This window comes from Pholcus phalangioides, unplaced genomic scaffold (genome assembly GCF_987345545.1).
Source record: "Pholcus phalangioides strain wild (caught in Gottingen) unplaced genomic scaffold, Ppha-v1.0 ptg000005l_1, whole genome shotgun sequence".
NCBI lineage: Eukaryota > Metazoa > Arthropoda > Arachnida > Araneae > Pholcidae > Pholcus > Pholcus phalangioides.
Genome location: NW_028301598.1, coordinates 13,543,652 through 13,559,885, shown reverse-complemented (window position 1 = coordinate 13,559,885; position 16,234 = coordinate 13,543,652). Strand labels below are relative to the sequence as shown.

Here is a 16,234-nt window from a genome sequence, read left to right as displayed (position 1 = left end):
TTTTCCGTCAGTCACGATCTTATGCTCAGCAACGTGAGTTCTACCGGGAGTGTTTCTGAACAAATTCGGAAATTGTTTTAACAATTCAAACAAACTTTTTTTCTGATCGGAATCAAATTCCGATTTACTTACTAAATTTTGCATTTTTTCCTGATCAACATCTCCTTTATATGACAACAATCCTCCTTTAAGTTCAAAGTTTTTGAAGTCAACTATAATTTCAGTTTTACTCAAAATATCACTGCCGATCAAGATCCCAAATGGGACCCTGGCGAGCACTATCAGATCTGTGTGCACGACACTGTTTCGTATCTCCACTTGGGCCCGAAGAATCCCCACAGGCCGACAGTACTCACCGGATGCCAACTGAAATCTATCACCGTGATAGGGTCTAACTTGATTAGTGGGTGAACCAACTGTTAGGCCGATACATCAAATTATGTGAGTTGGCGGCTATTTTGTACGCCAATTGTAGCGAGCGTTTTTCTGTGACTGTATTACGAAATAGGTCGTTAACCAGGAAAGGAGACGAGCAGTAGGCTCTTCCTTTAAAAATAAAATTAGTACTATAGGAGTACGTGTTTAAGTTCAATTGTGTGATTGAATCTCATTAATGCACAGTAGTAGCATTTTTAGGTTACATTTTTAACTGAGCTATTGAACAGTTGGTCCGTCGAGAGCGATAGGGTAATTGAAAATGAATGCTAAATATAATCGTCAAAAAGGAACTGTAAAATCTAAAGTTACTCAACTAGAAAATTTTGCTAAGGACTTTGAGCCATCAGTGGATTCAAAACAATTACTTGATGTGAAATTGAACAATGTCGCCGACATCAAAAAAAATATTGAAGCGTTGAGGAAAATATTATACGCTCAACCAGAGACTATAGACATTAGCGTGTTCGACGAAGAGCTACTGCACATAGATGAGCGACTAGAAACTCTGGAGGTAAGATTTCTTTTCTACCAAGAGTCGATGAAAAGTCATCATAAAGTTAATGTTGATGAGCGTAAAGAAATTTCACGTATAAAATTGCCAGACATTCCTCTACCAGAATTTTCTGGCAAGTATGAGGAATTTAGTCAGTTCAAAAATCAATTTAAGTGTTTAATTGAAGGCAATGAACAATTAACCGACGTACAAAAGCTGTATTATTTGCGAGCATCATTAAAAGGGGATGCAAAAAAGCTTGAAACAGCTGACGAAAGCTATGCTTCTTTGTTTGAGGCGTTAACAACTCGTTATGAAAACAAAAGAATAGTTGTTGACACTCATATCCAAGCTTTAATAAATTGCGCTAAAGTTCAACACGAGTCAGCTAAGGAATTGCGCAATCTAATTGACAATGTAAATAGAAATTTAAGAGAGTTGAAATCATTAAAATTTGAAAGAAATGATTTATCAGACACCATGTTACTGAATGTATTACTTCAGAAAATAGATAAAGAATCCAGAAAGGAATATGAGTTAACATTAACAACTACCGAGGTTCCTAAACTAGACAATTTTCTGGAATTCATTGAAAAAAGAAGTATAATGCTTGAAAGTGTCGGCAAAATAAATAGTCGTCAGCAGCAGCCTGACCGCAGAATACAACCGAAAGCAAAAGCTTTCATGGTATATGATAGTGATAATATCAAAGAATATACAAGATCTTGTGTCTCTTGCAAAGGTTTTCATGCATTATATAAATGCGTAAAATTTCAAAGAATGAGTGTTTCGCAAAGATATGAATTTGTGCGAAAGCATAATTTATGCTATTGTTGCTTAAAAATTGGCCATATTACGTCTCAGTGCTTATCAAAGGTCATTTGCTCTATTTGCAATTTGAGACACAACACTCTCTTACATCGGGGAGAAACGGCGTCTCCAAAAGGCAATAAAGATGTCATCCAACGAAAAAGCGAAAGCGCTTCCCCCATACCCTCAGAGGGAGGAGCAGTAGGGGGCCAACAACCAGATGTTCTTCATAGTCTGAGCAATGTGGTAAACACAAATTCATCAGCACTTCTCAGTACTGTGAATGTTTACGTCTGCGATTCCCAAGGAAAAGAGACTCGAGTTAGGGCCATACTCGATAATGGTAGTCAAGTGAACATGATGACAACAAGCTGCGCCGAAGCCCTCGGGTTGAAGAAAGAAAAAGTTTATGCCCCCGTTTGTGGCATTAATGGCTTGTCACACACCGTGAAAAACAAAACTACCGGGGTAGTCGCAAACAAAAGCGGCGAGTTCAAGAAAGAATTGGATTTTTTGATTGTATCCAAAATAACAGATTTCACCCCATCGTCTCCTCTTGATTTATCTGGCTTGAAGTTTCCCGAAGGAGTTGAACTTGCTGACCCACATTTTTCCAAGCCAGGGAAAATACAACTTTTGATCGGAGCAAAAATATTTTTTGAGGCATTGAAGAGCGGACAGCTGTATCTCAGCAACGAAGTGTTGCTTCAGAATTCTGTATTTGGGTACATAGTCTCCGGGACAATTTCTCACTCGTCATCTCAGCAATGCTGTTTTCTCTCGAGAGAAGTTGATGTGTTAGATCAATCCATTAGGAAGTTTTGGGAAATTGAATCTGTTGAGGAGAAGCTACCCCTGAAAAGCAAAGAAGAACTTTTTTGCGAGGATCATTTTGTAAAAACCCATCGTAGAAATGAAAGAGGGGAATATATAGTTGATCTTCCGATGAAGGAAAATGTTGAACCTGGGGAATCCATGCAATTAGCTGAGCAAAGGCTGAATTGGCTGTGGAAAAAATTGGATAAAAATCCCCAAATGTCTGTTCTTTACAAAAATTTTATGGCCAAGTATGAGGACTTGGGTCACATGCAGGAGATGATGGAGGGACATGAGGATATAAAATATGTTATGCCTCACCATGGAGTCTACAAACCTGATAGCAGTACCACTAAATGAAGAGTAGTTTTCGACGCATCAGCCCCTTCTTCCAATGGGTTATCACTTAACAACTGCTTGTTAAATGGGGGTGTGGTCCAAGAAGACATCTTTTCGATACTGCTAAGATTTAGAAGACATAAAATCGCTTTCACTGCCGATGTGAAAAAGATGTACAGGCAGATCTGGGTCAATCCTGATCATTGCAACTTACAATGCATCTTATGGAAAGAAGGTCCGTTAGATGAACCCAAACTGTACAAGTTACTTACAGTAACATATGGAACAAAATGTGCATCATATTTAGCCACTAGGGTGTTAAGACAGTTAGCTTATGACGAACAGAAGAAATTTCCTCTTGCTGCTGCCGCAACTCATACTGATTTTTATGTTGATGATATTCTAACTGGTTCTAACGATATAACAAGTGCCATTGAATTGCAGCAACAGCTGATTTCTATGTTAAAATGTGGAGGCATGGATTTACACAAGTGGTGCTCCAACGAAAATGCATTGTTGAACAATGTCCCTGCCCATGAACGAGAATATTGCTTTCAGGATCCTGAAAATGACACGGTGAAAACTTTGGGTTTAAGATGGAACCCTAAAGAAGATTGTTTTGGTTTCACTGTTGCTCCTGGTAACAACATACCTACCAAGCGTGCTGTGTTGACAGATATCGCAAAATTATTCGATCCGTTAGGCTTGCTTGGTCCTGTTCTAGTACAAGCAAAGATTTACTTGCAGAAGCTCTGGCTGTTGAAAATCGACTGGGACGATGAACTGCCGTCTCAACAATCGAAAAACTGGTGAAAATTCCGAGAAGGACTTACAAGGTTGACAAACCTCCAGATTGATCGTTTCGTCTTATCAGACTTTGCTGAAAAATTAGAAATTCATGCATTTTCAGACGCGTCAAAGGATGCATACGGGGCTGTTGTATATGTGCGTTCGATTACTGCCGTGGGTGACGTGAAGGTGGTGCTTCTTTGTAGCAAATCCAGAGTTGCACCTCTCAAAGTAGTAACCATACCACGTCTTGAACTTTGCGCTGCAGAACTGCTCTCAAATCTTGTTGAGAAGGTGCTATTTTCTCCGCGTGTAGAAGTGGACAAGGTGTGTCTGTATACTGACTCAACAACAGCGTTGCGTTGGATCATCCGGGAGTTCAAGAAATATGCTGATGTGACTTTGACTCTAAATCTGAACGAAGTTTTCATGGATTCTTTATTTCGCATTACAAATGATTATGCTAAATTAATTCGCATTCTTAGTTTTGTTTTCAGGTTCATCCATAATTCGAGAAATCCACTTAATAAGCGAAAGGGTCCTTTGTCACATCAGGAACTTCAAGGTAGTATGCAATATCTAGTTCGTTGCGCACAAGAAATAGAGTTTAAAAGTGACATATCCAATCTTAGAAAAGGGAAATTGGCAACAGACAAGATAAAAAACTTACTTCCATACTTAGACGAAAAGGATATTTTGCGAGTAGGTGGTCGTTTACGGCACAGTCAAGTAAGTGATAGCCAAAAACATCCGATCATATTACCATCAAAACATAAGCTCACTAGAATGATCATTGAGCATCATCATAAAAAATATTTACACATTGGTCCGCAAAATTTATTGTATTCTTTGAGGAGAGAATTTTGGCCATTACGTGGCAGAGATATATGTCGTAAGGTTGTACATGACTGTATCACTTGTTTCAAGATAAAACCTGTAACAGTAGAACAACTCATGGGGGATTTACCTAAAGAAAGAGTCACTGTGAACTATCCCTTTAACTGCTCTGGTGTCGACTTTTGTGGACCGTTTCTGATAAAATATAAGGGCCAGAGAAAGGGGATCTACCACAAGGTGTATATTTGCATTTTTGTATGCATGGTCACGAAGGCCATTCATTTGGAAATAGTGTCTGATTTGACATCCGAAGCATTTATCGCTTGCTTGAAAAGATTTGTTGCCAGGAGAGGCAAGCCTCAAAAAATGTTCAGCGATAATGCAAAAAACTTCGTAAGTGCTAATAAAACTCTGAAAAATTGGTATGCCGATATTGTGCAGAGTAATAACAATCTCGTCAACTATTTATCAGCAGAGGGTATTCAGTGGCAGTTTATACCTCCCAGAGCACCCAACTTTGGTGGTTTGTGGGAGGCCGGGGTAAAATCCTTTAAGCACCATTTGAAACGTGTAGTTGGGAATTCGAAACTAACATACGAAGAACTGTTAACTATTGTCAATCAAGTAGAGGGAATTTTAAATTCACGTCCGTTAACACCACTATCTAGTGATATAGATGATTTAGATATTCTTACGCCTGGTCATTTCCTCATTGGTCGCCCAGTCACTGCCATTGTAGAGCCATCACTGACTGATGTTAAGGAAAACAGATTGAACTTATGGCAACGTACATCTAAGTTGGTGCAAACAATCTGGAAGCATTGGCAAAAAAATTATTTGAGCACTTTACAACAACGAAATAAATGGAAAGGTTCCAAGCCCAACATCAATGTTGGAGATATGGTTGTCATGAAAGAAGAAAACCTCCCAAGTTGTAAATGGATTTTGGGAAGAGTCGTGGAGGTTTTCCAGGGTAGGGATAATAAAGTGAGAATTGCAAATGTAAAAACAATGAATGGGATCTTCAAAAGATCAATATGTAAAATCGCGTTGTTGCCGTTAGAAGGGTCTCTATAGGAAAAAAAAAAAAATCATTAGGTTTCCGCCTTGAAATTATAATTGTATAATATAGTACATTTGTGTATGTATATAGTGCATTAGTATTTTATATAATTAATTTTTGTTTCGCAAATATGATATCTGTACTGCATCGAATTTTTGTTATATGTGAATTTTGTTTATGTATTCAAGTTTTTATATTGTCGTATTTATTGAAATTAATATTTCAATGCCGGGCGGCATGTTAGGCCGATACATCAAATTATGTGAGTTGGCGGCTATTTTGTACGCCAATTGTAGCGAGCGTTTTTCTGTGACTGTATTACGAAATAGGTCGTTAACCAGGAAAGGAGACGAGCAGTAGGCTCTTCCTTTAAAAATAAAATTAGTACTATAGGAGTACGTGTTTAAGTTCAATTGTGTGATTGAATCTCATTAATGCACAGTAGTAGCATTTTTAGGTTACATTTTTAACTGAGCTATTGAACACCAACCTGCCGAGCCAGATCGAAACTGATCGCTGAACAATCGGCACCGGTATCAATTTTTGCTGTCAAATTCTTGTTGTTAACTCTCACAACTGGATTAAGAAAACTAAATTTTTTACTAGGGGTCTTTTTACCCATGGATACACTACCCCTTCTCATGTATCCCAGGTCTAGTTTTCCTGATTCCCATTTGATTTACAATTTTTTACTATATGGCCGACTTGACCACAACCAAAACAGGTAACTTGTCGAAAAAATTTATTTGTCCTAAAAGGCCGTCTTGAAGGTTGTACTACATTTTGTGTAGGTCCCACACAATTTTTTCTAACTTCAGGTTGAAATTTCTTAACACAATTTTCACAAGATTCAAAATTTTTACGAGATTCAATTTGAACATTTTCACACGTTGCAAGAAATTGATCTTACATTACAAATAATTGTTGCAAAGAATTAGGCTTCCTAACTTCCAAAAATGTTCTCACATTATAGGGTAATTGTGACATTATAAGTTCAATTTTGTCCGACTCCGGAACGGTTAAATCGAACGACTGAAAAAGATCTAACTTATGTAATACGAAATCAAGGTACGAGCCCGTCGAAAACTTTTCAGAGAATAAAGCACGAGCTAATTCAACCCTGGTATGATACCTTGAAAAGGTTTGTAATAACAAGCCCTTGAAACTTTCCCACGATTTATGGGGGCCCCATTTTTCCCATTCGTGCCTGCCTATCGTTTGCCACCAGGCCTGAGCACGACCTTCAAACGTGCTTACAACTAACTCGATCTTATTAGGAACACTGTAAAGATTAAAATACGATTCACATTTTAATAAAAAGCTTCTAACGTCTTCTCCACTACCTGAAAATATAAGACTACCAACACTGCGTTGGGTCAATGGAACCAAAGCATTTGCGGGATTTAAAAGTAATGCCGGGGGAAGTATTACATGCGTCTCGTTATAAGGATTTTACATTGTTGGATAAGTAAAGTTCATTTGTGAACCATTATTCGATTGTGAACCACTTGGTTCCGGTTCAATTTGTACACGTACATCATCACCTAAATTTCTAGGCGTACTATGATTATTAGAATTCATCTCTAAAATCAATGTTAAATATCAAAAAAAAAAAAAAAAAATTTTTAGCGAAAGTACTTTCCACCCGCGGTTTGCCACACTTACTGAGAACCGGTCGAGCCCCCAAAATTGCAACGTCCCTTATGGGAGTTGCTTGCCCGGTTCGAAATATCCAGCAATAAAGTGGCAAACGACAAGTGGAAAATGATTAGAAACAAACTTTCGCATGAAATATTATTATTTATTCAAATTAATTATATGGGTTAGTTAATTTTAACAATTGATTAGTATATCTTGGAGCCCTCTATTTGACGTTAACAGTAAAGATACTGGCTCACCAATTGATGATCAACAACAGTCAACTTGCGCAGTGATCGGACATCCGATGTTGTTAGCTTTTCCGTAATTACCATTGGAGTTTTCTCAGTTGAGAACCGGAACACCTTGATCAGTTCCAGGGGGCCTCTCGGTTGAGGGCCGGACCACCTTGCTCAGCTCCGGGGGGCCTTCTTTGAGGGCCGAACCACCTTGATCAGCTCCAGGGGGCCTCTCGCTTGAGGGCCGAACCACCTTGATCAGCTCCGGGGGCCTCTCGGTTGAGGGCCGGACCACCTCGATCAGCAATGAAGAACTTTGACTGTGAAGATTGTTTTATATTTTGATTCCGGACTTGCCGGAAAACGGATTCAAATATTGTAGATTATTGCATTTTAACAATTCAGCCTAAGGCCAATAGATACGGTAGTAAGACGGTGAACCGTCCTACTAGAGGGCTTCAGTTGAACAGAACAAGATTAGACGAACGCAATGTGAGAGACAAAACGGGAGGAATTTATACTCCCCTTTTACAAGAAGTTTGGGACCACATGTCCTCGCATGGCCTTTTCGCCTCAACAAGAATATCGAATTTGCATATTCGTGCGTCACTATTATAAACATTACAATTTAATTACATTGGAATCTGGCAACATGACATAATCCGGAGAGCTGATCAGACTCTCCCGATTATGTAAACATTACTAACATAACAATATGAAATGAATTGTTCCGACGGAGGTCTGCAGCCCCCCGCCGAAAATAAGTGAGTACAACACTATATTTTCGTATCCGCACAACGAGACTTGCAACAACTCCCCCGGGAGGTTCTTCAATAAAAATAATTTAAACTGGGCTAAGCCTTAAGCCTCGCCCAACTATACATATACTGGATCAAACCCCTCCACGAAAATAGCGGCATCGTCGTCATGAGGGAAATTAATTTATGTGGGACATCAGTAGCCCGACCTCTGGCCCGTTTTCGTTCGACAGCCGAAAGACCCCACCCGCCGACTGCCGAACTAATCGAACACTCTGGCCCTTACCGGTTCGCCAGTGGGTCCTCGGGTGGTTTCCGGTAACTGAGAGGTCCCTGGGGTCTAAAATAAGAAGGAATTTCCCACATAACGACAAGATCACCATTAACGTAGAGGGATCGGATCCCGATACGTTACACGATTTGATGATGGAGAGGGGTGTTAGGATGATGTTTACTTCAGCACCCACCCTTTATACAAATATGAAATATTCTTAATGGCATCTTACTCTGTGCGCCAAAAACGAATAAAACTTTTCGCTAGTTTGTGGGCACCTGAACAAACATTCTCCCTATTGAGTCTTCTACAGAGCCACTTTAGTGATCTCTAAATACTTAGCGGATCCAAGTGCTCTGGTTCTTTGCCGCGCGTCATACAAGTGATCCGTGATTATGCCGTGGATCACTTAAGTAATTTGGGAATGGGCCGCGGATAACTTGAGTGTTATAGAGCAGCACTTGTGAGCGCGTCAGTGCTCTAAAACTGTGCCACATGTCACTCAAGGGATCTATAAATGTGCCACGGATCGCTTAAATGGTCTGGAATTATGTCACAGGTCACTTAAGCGATCTGTGAATGTGCCGCTTGGTTCATTTTTACAAAATTAGGTTTGAAAGGGACAGGCCGCACGGGTCAAGTGTTACCTATGGGCTTAGAGGTAGGGTCGCAATGAATTTCTTAAAAAATTTGAGTTCTTGGCCTTCAAATAACATTGAAATTAACTGAAATTCATTGTAATAAGATATTTTCTTTCGAAATTTTAATTATTAAAAAAAATATTTTTTGATTAAAAAATATATTTTTGATCGTCTGGGGGGGGGGGGAAGACCACGAGCCCCATATACATCTCTGATCCACCCATTATGCGTTAGGAGGTAGGGGACAGAGTGCTGACGAAATTTTGCTGAAAGGGGGAGGATCAGAGTTTTGCTGACTTTTTCTAACAAGGGGAGAAGGGGTCAAAAATCGCTAAAAATTTGCTGACGTAATGCTTGAACGGCCCCTTTTTTTTAAGCATGTGCTCAACCCATGGCCTAAATATGGCGTGCCTCCAGTGGCCTCGGTACAGATCACTCAAGTGGCCCATGGCACATTTCCAGATTACTTGAGTGACCCGCGGCACATTTACAGATCGCAAATAATCTGCGGCGTTGTTCTAGATCACTTAATTAAGTGGCCCACGACACGTTTTCAAATCAATGAAGTGGCCCCACACTGTTCACAAAAGGTGGAGTTGGGTTTTAATGTGCCACGGGCCGCTTGAGTCATTTGGAAATGTGCCACAAGTCACTTGGATGATCTGAAAGTGTGCAGCGGGCCACTTGAGTGGTCTAAAAATGTGTCAAGAGTGCCACTAAAATAATCTATAAAAAATGCATCGAGCCACATAAAGTGTTAATGTATTGCAGACCATTAGGTGATATGTGTGCTGCGAGCCACTCAAATGATCTCGAAGCGTGCCGCGGGACACTCAAATGATATGTAAATGTGCCTCCAGACACTTACAGTAATCTGCAACTGAACTACAAGCCACTTAAGTGAACTGGGAGTTTGCCGCGTGTCGCTCAAGTGATTTGGAAATGTGCTTGGGGTCACTTAGGTGATCTGTATATATGCCATTGGCAGCGTAAATTATCTGTAAATGTGCCGCTGGCCACTGAAGTAATCTGGAAATGAGTCCTACTTAAAGGATTTGATGGTTGTTCGTGAGCCACTTGTGTGGTTTTGTTATTCGTAATGGGCCACATAAGATAACTCCGAGGTGCCATTGGTTAGCATGTCTGTTTTAAGGCATAACTAGGTTCATGTGTATGCTATTGACGACTGCCGTTGTCTATGAAAAAAAAAAAATTCATGAACATAATATGCAGGCTATTCTAATCGTTGTATCCTTTGGGTGTAATGTAACTCCAGGAGGTGTGTGTGTGTGTGTGTGTTACATCAGCGGTGTTCAACATTCAGTAGAGTGTTGGCCATTTCATTGATTTCGAAATGATCTGTAAATATTCAACCACATATTTACTGATCAAGGAATGCGCCGCGGGTCACTTGAATGACGTGTAAACGTTCCGTGGGTAGTTGAGTGGTCTGGAGCTCTGCTGTGAGTCACTTAAATGATCTAGGAATGTGCCACAGGTTATTTAAGTGAAGTGGAACAGCAGCTGGGGTAACTTGGGTAATCTGGAACTGTGCTGCGGTGATCTGATGACATGAATCTGTGCCGCAGGGTCTCTTGAACGATATGGAAGTGTCGCTTGGTTCATTTTTACAAAATAAGATGTGACGTTGTGAGCCACAACAGATGACTCCGGGCCACATTCAGCCCGTGGACAATGGGTTAAGCATGCATGGGTTACATTTTTATGGCACCTAGACAGGTTTTTTTTTCTTTCTTCGAAAAGAACAGGGGTGGGGATGGATCATGATCAATAATTGGACTTTTCAAGTAATAGTAGCAATTTGATTAATTTCTTTTTTAGTTTTGCTATTTACATTGTTTTCCATACCAAATTCTGTGGAAATGAAAGATTTTTAAATTCATTAGAACTTGAGTTTCCTGAAATATCTATAGATAATACTATAATTAAAGTATATAAGGTGTGAATCTTAACGGTGCAACATTTTGAAATTCCATGATAATTCGGCAATTCCATTTTTTCCCTCCTATTTTTTTCCTATTTTTTGTCAATGGTGTTCCTATTTTTCCAACTTTTTTTTCAAATTTTCACTTCGAGGCCTGAAGTTATCAACCCATTGTCTGCCAGAAATTAAAAAAAAATTAATTTTTAGTAGTTGAAAAAATGTAAAAAAATAAACTTTTCTATGTGCTATTTAAAAAAAAATCATGAAAAATGATCAAAACGACAGAAAATTTTTTTTTAACTACTTTTTTTTCAGCCTATGTGTAAGAAATAAGCTGATTTCATTATTTTAAGGGGTAAAAACAGCAGAAATAATAATAGTTCTTTTTTTACAGTTGCAACGTGTTTAGTGCACTCCCAGATTCTATTTTTAACTTCAAGTTTTTTGACAATGAAATGAATGAATGAACGCCAGAACTTTGCCACTAGACTTATCCCGTTGCCAAGATCTCTTCCAACCCAGCTTCGTGGCAGAGTCTGGAACACTTTATTTTGTGTCAAAAAAAACAAACATTCAAAATTTTTACAACATATTTTCCCTGGACAATTGGGTACTGTCGCGATTAACAAATTTTGTGGTGATTACAGACGAGATGGGATTGGGAGTTCGAGGAGTTACTGGGTTTAGTTAAGATGAATGTACACATATTAGAATGGAGGTATGTTTTAAAAGCCAGCGTGGGAATGACCCATATAGTGTGCTATGAAAAAATATATATATATTTTAGGGATTTTTTTTATTATATGGTATGATTATGCTGTGTAAGAAGATACTTTCCCCTTACTTTTTAACCATACTTTTTCTAACTTTTGAGTGGGAGCCCCGAATATGAAGAAAATAAATCAAGCATAAGTTTCTTAAAGAAGAGTTTTTTTTTTTTTTTTGAAGTACAAGTTCAGTTGCCTTTAACTACTTCACAATTTATAAGGATCAAACTATCCATTCACGCATGTTTTGTGGAGAAAGTTAGCAGACTTTAATATAAATAAATAACATATAATATAAATAGCATTAAACACACAGATTTATTTATGCATTTCTTTTGAGATAGAGTATGACAATACAATAACATCATTAGAAAGTATACTGTTTGCGAGTAAATGCAGTTTTGAGGTGTAGTTTTTGTTGAGTTTTTTCATGGGTTTCTTCGGGTTGGACAAAATCAGACCAACCCTGGGGGTGGCTCATGTGGTCTGAGGTTCCAGTGCCAATGAAGTGCTGTATTTAATGAACTTTCAATTAAAATTTTAAAAAAAATTGAGTTTTTGTGTGATTATTTTTTATTTTACTATGATTATGTTGTCCTAGGGGTACCCCCCCCCCCCCACATGACAAAGCTGAACATTCATTACTACCAACAAGCAATGTTGGCATGTCTGCTTAAGGCTTATTAGTGTATAGGAAGTCTCTTCAGTCCATCTGAACCTGCAGCAACACCTACATTATCTTTAAACCCAAATTTATAGAAAGCCTGTCCAAAATGCCTTTTTTTTCAATTGAAATTGTTTTGTGTGTATGAAGAAATGCTAAATTTTTTATTTGTATTTTTGTACACAAATACATTTTTTATTGGATTTTTTTTTCTTTTTTTGCAAAGAAATTGAATGCAAAATTATGATTTAAAATTGTTTTTGCAAAATTTACATATTTCTAATAATTATAAGTAATATCTTTTGTAATACATCTCATTTCGTGGGGCCTGTTCTATATGAATCACCATATAGTATATCTTTGATGTTTATCATTTGCATTTACTAACAGTGTAGAAAGAAGTATATACGAAGGGGAGAAAACCTTCACTTCGATGATCAGCTTGTTCATGTGTAATTATTTTGATCTTTATTTCCTTTTTTTCAGCCTCCAGGAACAGATCTATCTGTGTTGAAACAAACAGGATTTATGGCTATGCACATTTCCTCGTATGATTCTTATGGAAAAGTGAGTAACCAACCAAATTTTGCATGACTATAAAGCTGTATTTACTCGCAAACAGTATGCTTTCTAATGGTGTCATTGTATTGACATACACAATCTAAAGAGAAATACATTAATAAATCTATGTATTTAATGCATTTTTTCTATTGTAGGAATTACAGGAAAAACCCACCAAACATTACACCTTAAAAACTGCCCTTACTCGCAGACATTTGTTTCCTAATGGTGCTATTGAATTATTTTACTCTATCTGAAGAGAAATACATTTGTAAATCTATGTATTTAAAAATGCAAGTTAGATTATTAGGGTTAGGGGGAGAAAATCCATTTTATAAACCCATTACAATTAGATGAAGAACAATTTTGCTTCCCCCCCCCCCCCGAAGAATTTTTAGTAATGAGCCGTCACTGATATAAATAATTACATAAATAATTGCATGCATTACTAGGTGCATTATATTTATATAGGCTACTGCATATGTAACTGTTGAATAGTCTTTACTTGTTAACTAGGAGAAGACCCTTTAATTTATTTATTTATACAATAATGTTGGTTGAGGCCTAAACATGAGAATGCGGTTGATGGTGTCAGAAAAAAAGTTTTATATTTTTCGAAAATATAAATGGCATGGGTGAATCAATGACAGTGGAGGGGAGAAAGTTCCAATTAGAAATGGTATGTGGAAAAAAGCAAAATTTAAAGCAGTCGGTGGAAGCGGAGATAGGGTTAGTCTTAAGTGGATGATCAAGTCTGCTGGAGAGATATGTTGGCTTGGAAATAATACCGGTGGTATCAAAATTAAAAAGACCATGGAGAATTTTAAAAAGCATGGTTAGTCGAGAAAGAAGGCGGTGAGTACCTAGAAGAAGATTAGGTTTGCGTTTAAGTTCAGAGACAGACACATAGGAGGACCAACTGTCATAGATAAAACGGGCGGATTTATTTTGTATTGATTCCAGCTTCTCGATATTGCTAGCAGTGGAGGGGTCCCAAATTTCGAAGGCATAGGAGAGGACTGGAAAAATATAGGTTTGATAACAGAAAAGTCTAACATCACGAGTAGAGTGTTTTAGATTGCGACGAAGGAAAAAGAGTTTATTGAGGCATTTTTGATTGATATAATCGATGTGTTTATTCCGGCGCAGGTCTACTGATAACACAGAGGTATTTGTAATGAGAAACCTGAGATATGGACGAGTTATTGAAGAAGTATGAAAATTTGAAAGGTTAGGTCTTACAGGCAATCCTCATGAGAACCATTTTAGAGATGTTAAGAGGCATTTGCCATGTGGAGCACCATTGGGAGATGGAATTGAGATTATGTTGTCGAAGTTCTTGGTCTGATTCGTGAGTTATGGTGTGGTAGATCACGCAATCATCAGCAAAAAGTCTCATGGTACAGTTGAGGGTTTCTGGGTGGTCACATTAATGTATATTAAGATAATAAGTAAGCGAGAACACATTTTGGCACCCACATGTAATGTAGGAGAGAAGCATTTAAAGGATGCATTCGGCGTCCCTTTCCGTCCAGCGCCTGGGGCACAAGACCTTGGGTATATTGGGACTGCTGATTCCAAACATGGCATTGGTTTTGTCAGATTCGCTCTAGTTTTTTAAGGTAAAGTGAAAATTAAATTTCAATGGTAATACCATAAGCAGCATGCAAATCGCATTGAAACTGCTTTCGTTATACATAAATTCAGTACAGTCAAATCCCTTTATGATGAATATACAAATACAACACCACAACAGGCAAAGTGCCCAGCGAGGTGGCTGAGAAAAAGATGCCCATAAAAATATGATGTCATATATTTTAAAAAAAACAATGCAATTAAAAATGCAATTAATAAAAATTATAAACAATATTTACACATGATATAATGCCCATAAATAATATTATGGTTGTCTTATTCTAAGTATGGATAGCTTCTCTATTTACCCCAACATGTTTATCGTATTTATTTTTAAATGTGTCAATTGTGTTAGAATTTACTACTTCTGGGGGTAAGCTATTCCATTTATTAACAACCCTATTAGAGAAAAATTCTCTGCGACACCATAACCTTGCATTGTACCTCACCAATCGATACTGGTGTCCCCTTGTAAAAGCAGTCGATTGGCGGTTTTCCAAAAGTTCATGGTCCATCCTATCCATCCCATTGAAAATTTTGAACTCTTCGATCATATCTCCTCAACACCTGCATTCATCCAATGTAAACATATTCAAAAAATGAAGTCTCTCTTCATAACTCAAGCCCCGTGTGCCAATAAGGACACGTGTAGCTCTTCTCTGCACCCCTTCAACCAAGTCTATGTCCCTCTGTAGGTATGGTCTCCAAAACCTTACAGCATACTCCAGTCCAGGACGAACTAAACCTCGAAAAAGCTGAAGAATGACTTTAGGAGAACGCGAAGAGACCTTTTTGAAAATGAGACCAAGCATTCTATTCGATTTTTTGATCACTGCTGAACAATGTTCAGAAAACCTAAGCCGCTCATCAATGAGAATTCTTAAATCAGTGACCCTAGTTGCATCCGGGATAGTGACACCATTCAACTCGTAAGAGAACCGTGGGTTGCTCAAACCAAAATGAGCGACCATGCACTTATCAACGCTAAACGTCATGCTCCATTCATTTGCCCATGCTGCAATTCTGTTTAAGTTGGTCTGGAGCAACTCCCTATCGCTTTGATTCCCGATTACCCCCATTAGCTTCACATCATCTGCGAATTTGCTAGTAATCCTATCGATACCCTGATTGAGTTTATCGATAAAAAGTGAAAAAAGTATGGGGGCCAAGGACACTTCCTTGAGGAGCTCCACTTGTGACGCCTGTCCAATCAAAGAATTCCCCATTCACCATAACTCGTTGCGACCTATCTCTTACCCACGATTCTATCCAATTCAGCAAGTTGCCCCCAATTTCAATCTTGTGTAAACACCTCAAGAGTTTACCATGTTGGACCCGATCGAATGCCTTCTGGAAATCAAGGTACACAACATCTACATTTTTGTTCTTACCCAAAGCCTTAGTCACGTGATCATAGAAGCAAAGGAGGTTAGTTACACATGACTTCCCTTTCCTGAACCCATGCTGATTATCCGACAATACATTATTCTCGTCTATCCACTTCACAAACTGCCTTTTGATAATTAT

The 16,234-nt window shown here is 38.3% G+C and overlaps 1 protein-coding gene across 2 annotated transcripts in view; it reads left to right on the top strand.

The window, feature by feature from the left end:
- LOC149086339 (uncharacterized) overlaps nt 1-16,234 on the top strand; it is a 138,940-nt gene that overhangs the window by 47,657 nt on the left and 75,049 nt on the right. For both annotated transcript variants that reach the window (XM_089232386.1, XM_089232385.1), the window contains exon 3: nt 12,998-13,078. In XM_089232386.1, the coding sequence (XP_089088512.1) occupies nt 12,998-13,078 (81 nt within the window). The remainder of the gene's footprint in view (nt 1-12,997; nt 13,079-16,234) is intronic.